We start from the raw sequence: 5,983 nt of genomic DNA on the forward strand, positions 1-5,983 counted from the left end.
GGCGACTCAAACTCCTCGGCATTATTCTTATAGACGCCTATGGGCCGAAAAACTGAAAAAGGTGCAGTAGCAACCTATCACACCACTATTACTGGACTCCAACGTGATGTCTGTGCCCAGCAGTTCAACACAGAGAATGAAATTCGGTTTTTGAACTCTCATCCATTATCACTTTGCTTTCGACCATCAGCCTTCTGCCCACCTACGTACAGTCTCTATCGTATTTACACTTGCATTGTCAGCTATTTATCCATCATTGCATACAGTATGGCGATTGCCAATGCACCTGCCAAGGTAACAATGTATGGACCGGCGGATACTCCAGCGGAGTGTGTATCTGATGAGGACGTATCTGAAGAAGATGCTCCTGTGGAAGAAGATGACCTCGTAGAGGAAGGCGATGTTGTGAATGACGACGATGCGTCTAAACTATCCTCGACCTCCAATGCGGATACATCATGGTCTGTTGAGTGATCTGTTTTGTCATCTATCGCAGGGTTAGAGGGACTGAAGCTGCAGTTTATTCAGCAAAAGACTCCTTACCAGCAGCTTTATATTGGTACCAGGCGCTCTGCCAATATCTTGGTGAGTAGTATGTGTTATACTCTACGGTCTGAATAGTGTAATTAGACCCAAGGGGCATGTTCGTCGCATTCAGCTGGAGGATATACGTTTTCTGCGTCTGCAATCGGACACTGGTGTACAGTCTCCAGCGATTTACTTCGTTTATCAAATCGATATAGTAATATTTGTTTTGTGCAGATTCAGGAAGGTTGCTGTACGAGACAAGAGAATTCCCGAAGACGTCTGGCACCACTTGGTTGGGATCTTGTGTTCTCTGGAGTTGGTAAACCGGATCCGGCTGTGATTGTGGTGGTGGTGGCTGAAAGGTCTTGGGAGGGGCCTTGAAACGTGGAGTTGGATCCTTAGTTGATTGCCCTGGCCAAGACGGGAGGGGACCGAGTGGGCCAGGTTTAGGTTTTGGAGCAACGGACACACCAATGACTAATTGAGCACTTCGTTAGGCCTTACTGATTTCATGGCTGTGATCTAGCAAGACAAATAGCTTTGACTTACCTGACGGTATCAAAAGCGCCGTAAAGAGAAGATTGTACAACTTCATCGCCACAAGCTGTTTGTTGTCGCAGCTCCAATCAAACAAAATCTTCCAGGACACACAGGCTACTGGTGTCGTCAAGATGAGCTAAAAAGATGGCTTGTGAGTTACAAGCTATGGCTTCACAGAAGAAACGACAGCAAAGTCTAAGGTATGACTATGGCTATTCAGAATACTTATAATACGATGAAAGAGATGTATGATGTGTGGTTGGCAGGGCTTGAAACTTACCGAACTGACTCCTTATACATCTTGAGAATGCGTTCAATGCTCAACAAGGATTAAACTTGACACAAGAGGCTGTCTCATCAAGTGGGGGATGTAGTTTTGTTGAGCGTTTGATTGGGTGCAGATATCACTGCCAAGAGAACTAGACTCGTATATGCCTGTAAGACGTTGCTACCCGAGAAGCAAAGATCCCCAAGACAGACAAGGCAAAGAAGGCAAATTTGACCTGACTAGCGTATTCAATCTATTTACAATGCCGTTGTTCCCACAAGAGAAAGATCAACCTATCACTCTTTCACCATCACCTCGACATAAGTCAGCGGAGAACGTCATGGGTTCCAGCTCCTCTAGGACGGCAGATGGAGTCGTTAGATACAGTCATCAGCAGCACCAGAACATGATACGCGAAAATGGATACCCGGTCTACATCCTCTACATCGACTTGCGAACGAGCGTTGGGGGCGGATTTCAGCCTCAAATGACCAGAGTATTGCGGAAGCTCGCCACAGAATGGGGAACTGCTGGAACAGCCATGCAGCATTGGGCAATCATGGTCGACGGTTTCGTCTATGAGCTCGCAAGGAAGCCTGACAAGGACAAAACGATTGATGCAGGAATGGAGAGGAATTCTAATTTCAGGATGCCCACAGCCATTCCTTATCGCGATTGGGAGACTGAAAGACAGGTAAAGAAGGTCACGTGGAGAAAGTATTATTACACCAGGAAGACCAAACCCCAGATTACAAGAATCGGTATGACCCTTCCCTCGTTCCATATGCTTACTCTATTCCTGACTTGTGCTCGCCAGCCCAAGACGTAGCCAGGGAGATGCAAAGGTATAATGCACTGGAGTACAACTGTCAGCACTTCGTGACGAAGTTGTATGATAGACTGGGATGTGGATATGATACGACAGCTGGATGGGCCCCAACGTCTTCGGAAATTTTGCCAAGGCAGATGCCAATCGTGGCGGAGATGGCGGGGAACGTCACGGACAACATTCTTTCAATAGCATTGTCCAGCGTTATTACTCTACTGACCCTTGTACAAATCTGAACACAGCTGCGTCAGCTTCACCATATGTGTCAGTCGCGATAGAGGACCTGCCCATTTCGTAATGTGATCTGCGTGTGTTGAGTAATTACTTTGGAGGTCGTCAGACGTGATTACAGCGTTCATTGGCTAAGGAATGTTATCCATCCCTGAATCCCTAGATATGTCTGCAGTAAGCTGAAGGAAGAACTTGAAATCTGAATCGCAAGGCAGACTCTTCGCCAACAGTGTATCGCAACATATAAATGTGGTGTGCAGATCCAGTCTAGGCGCAAGCCACATACCCAGCCATGCAATATAACTGTCCAATCATAGTACATCAACTAGGTTCTGGAGGTGTGTGGTTGCAAGGCTGAAACGCGGGAACTTTGACCAAAGTGCGGAGCCTACAACTTGACGTGACCCGAGACAGCGTACTCACCAGGTCAAGACGGAATACTGACCAGGTCCAGATGGAAGTAAGGCTCGACAGATCAAGAGCTCGTTCTTGAGTCGTTGGTGATAAGCACGAACATTTTCACTTGGTGGAGTGTTTCGTCTGCCTTATTGCAATAATGAACAAGACCTTAGCGGCTGGTCTGCTAGATAGCCAGGCCACCTTTGGCTGGTTACCGGCTTCTCGAGCATCTATTGGCTCAAGCAGATGGAGCATTGGGACAACCACTGGTCTATGATGCACTCAGATATTCTGGGCTGAACGCATGCACGCCACCCTCCTTTTCTCTTGCATGTATCATTACAAGGTAGTTCTCTTACTCGTGCGCGCATAATAACAAAGTTGATCATTGAAAGAGGGGGCTTTGCAGGTTTCTTGTAATCCTTTAAGCCATTTGGGGGCCATTATGCAGACTATTGGGGGCCATGTGGGATCCTTGGGTCTGTGTAACCCCTTAGTGGCTATGCATACTCCTAGATCCATAGACCTAGCATCTGGGCTTCGAAGCGACCCGTCATATACACTGCCGCTTGTAACAAGCCAATCCGTTTCCTGTACATCTCGGAAGATGCTTGTTTCTCTGATTCTTAACTTGCTCACCTTGAGCTACTCTGGTGCTCTCAAATACCATACAACAGATCCTATCAAGTTTGTGGAAAACAATTATTATTATGAACGCCAGAAGGAGGATGTCATGCAGGCCTTAGCGCACTTCCGTCACCTAAAGCAGGAAGAGCTTCGATTTGTGAGCACTGCGGTATGTAAGCCCCTTTGAGCAAAGTAAATCTGAAGAACAATGCTGATATTATTGCCACGGACAGGCGTCGTTGTCAGGCCTTGCTGTGCTAGGCATTTTCTCATGGCCGGAAACTGAGAGCACAATTTGGGTCGCCAGAATGCTGTGGCACTGGAGTTTCATGCTGTCCATATTCGCACTCATCAGCTCCGCCCATCAGCGGCTACTTCGGCACCTACCCAGTGACAAGTTCCAGGATTTTGACGACGACAAGATCAAGCTGGCTCTGAATTTGTTCCTATCTCCTCCAGTTTATCCCAAGCTACCAAACAGAAATGGTCCGGGGCAGTATACGCGCCAAGCCAGCTTGAGAATGATCTGGATGTGGCAGTGTCCGGTAATGCTGATGAGCTACTCCTGGGTCCTGTTTCTAGTCGGATACGGGCTACATATGTTGAAGCCTGTCTTTCACCCTTCACAGGCAGAAGTCTCCAAAGCGGTGCGTCATCAAGAAGTCCTTCTTGATTCGATTGTGAATAGCAGCTCATGCAAACAGCAGGTCGCAATTGTTACCCTAAGCGGATGTTTGGTAGTTGTTGCGAACTTTATTTTCTGTGCTTCATTATGTCAGATACGCCTGGAGACACCGTCCAAACCAGCTGCAGATTAGTCTTCATGTGCAGGTAATCTAGTCATTGCATGTTTCTACAGTTTTGAAATCGTTCCATCCATTTTTGTGTGACAAAAGGCTGGGCGGGGATATTCGAGCTGTCATCTCAGTTGATGCATGCCCCTGAGTCGTGCAGAAGGGAGGACAGCTACCGGTACCGTGCACGGACACCGGGTGGGCCGGGTCACCAGGTGGGCCACCCCACCAACTTTGTCACCACATTTGACCCCCCCTCCACAACGTCACCACGATGTCGTTACAGGCTGCTCTTTCATACATAGACTCTTTAAAACCAGGAGAATCTTTTTCGTATAGATAGTTAGCTAAGAAATACTATATTTCCCACACTACTTTAACTAACCACCACCAATGTCAGAGAAGGACTAATAAAGATGCCCACAAAGATTAACGTCTCCTCCACCCACGCGATAAGGCTGAGCTTGTAAAATACATTAAAAGCTTCACAGAGACTCACTGCCCACCTACACAGCAGATAATAATTAATTTCACAACCCCCTTGTGCAGTTAGGAGCCCTCAGATTAGTAGGTTTCCAGGCTTATTCACCATCACCCTAATAACCTCACTACTGCCTAGACCACCCCTATAGAAAGCACGCGTTATGCAGCTAATAACTGTGAAAGATATTATCTATACTTTAATCTTTTAACTAAAAAAGTTAAGGAATTTAACGTTCTCCCTAAGAACACCTACAATATAGACAAGAAGGGATTTATGATTAGGGTTATTAGAAAGACTAAAAGAGTCTTTGATAAGGCTCTCCACAAGGAGCGTCGATATAAGCAAGCATCTCACGATGGCAACAGGGAGTGGGTGACGGTTATAGGCGCGATTTGTGCCGACGGATCTCACCCCCCCCCTGCCGTAATCTATCCCGCGGCCAGTGAGAAAGTACAGGCTAACTGGGTGCACGATATCAATCCAGATACTCACGATCTACGATTCTCAGTATCCCCAAGTGGCTGGACGAACAACGATCTTGGTGTTGCCTGGCTGCAGCAGGTGTTTGATCCCATTACCTTAAAAAAAGCTTAGAGAAAGTTCAGATTACTTGTTCTTGACGGCCACGGCAGCCACGTGACGAAGGCCTTCATCGATTACTGTGATCTCTATCGAATTCTGGTGCTGGTTTACCCCCCGCACGCCACCTATACGCTGCAACCCCTAGATGTCTCATGCTTTAAGCCCCTGAGCCAATCTTACTCAAATAAGCTTATATATCATAACCACAACACTAAAGGATGGCTCCCCACGGGTAAGGCAGACTTCATAAGCCTCTTCTAGCCTGCCTAGGTTAACACCTTTACCAAATTGTTAATACTCTAAGCCTTTAAAGTCACAGGTATATACCTACTTTACCTACCCCGAACACCAATCTTTCGATTTTTGGGTTACCCTCCTGGGAGCCCTAAAAATCACAGCACCTGAACAAGCTCGCCGCGCCGTTTCCAGGCGTGCCTCTAACGTCCACCTAGGCCCCCGCGCTGACGCGCAGAGGAGCCTACTAGGATGGCAGAGTCACCCTCTTCTCGCCACACAGGGTCCCCAGACCCGGTGATCCCCCAGCAGCTCTATACACGCGCCTCAAGACAGCCTCAGGCGGACTTGCATCACCCTGCACCCCCTCTGAGTAGCCAAAACCCCGGTGGGGGCGCTCCTAAACCCTGTGCCTTTGATGCTGTTCAACGCCACATCAACGAAACTCAGAAAATTGCCCAGCTCTG

At 47.6% G+C, this 5,983-nt stretch overlaps 3 protein-coding genes across 3 annotated transcripts; 2 read left to right on the forward strand and 1 right to left on the reverse strand.

Moving 5' to 3' along the window:
• On the reverse strand, positions 1-1,312 carry M421DRAFT_427193 (uncharacterized protein; the record flags this gene model as incomplete). Its single annotated transcript, XM_033594603.1, has 3 exons — positions 1,078-1,312; positions 544-1,005; positions 1-487 (listed from the first exon to the last, which is right to left on the reverse strand). Coding segments are annotated over exons 1-3 (749 nt in total), but the record flags the coding sequence as incomplete, so codon positions are not given.
• A 337-nt stretch (positions 1,313-1,649) lies between these two features.
• M421DRAFT_427194 (uncharacterized protein) lies at positions 1,650-2,476 on the forward strand. The gene is made up of 2 exons (XM_033594604.1): positions 1,650-2,097; positions 2,154-2,476. The coding sequence occupies exons 1-2, from the start codon at positions 1,677-1,679 to the stop codon at positions 2,399-2,401; spliced, it is 669 nt and encodes a 222-aa protein (XP_033442441.1). The 5' UTR covers positions 1,650-1,676; the 3' UTR covers positions 2,402-2,476.
• Positions 2,477-3,402: 926 nt separating this feature from the next.
• Positions 3,403-4,240, forward strand: M421DRAFT_79265 (uncharacterized protein; the record flags this gene model as incomplete). The annotated part of the gene is made up of 2 exons (XM_033597464.1): positions 3,403-3,591; positions 3,656-4,240. 2 exons carry the CDS (start codon positions 3,403-3,405, stop codon positions 4,238-4,240), a joined length of 774 nt encoding a protein of 257 aa, XP_033442442.1.
• Between the last annotated feature and the right edge of the window lie 1,743 nt (positions 4,241-5,983).

This window comes from Didymella exigua (genome assembly GCF_010094145.1).
Source record: "Didymella exigua CBS 183.55 unplaced genomic scaffold M421scaffold_101, whole genome shotgun sequence".
NCBI classification, from domain to species: domain Eukaryota; kingdom Fungi; phylum Ascomycota; class Dothideomycetes; order Pleosporales; family Didymellaceae; genus Didymella; species Didymella exigua.

Excerpts from the sequence above, each read along its gene's own strand:
- M421DRAFT_427194 (XM_033594604.1), top strand. The coding sequence starts at position 1,677 with ATGGGTTCCAGCTCCTCTAGGACGGCAGATGGAGTCGTTAGATACAGT. Across the intron at positions 2,098-2,153 it reads ACCCCAGATTACAAGAATCG|CCCAAGACGTAGCCAGGGAG; the intron begins GTATGACCCTTC and ends TGTGCTCGCCAG.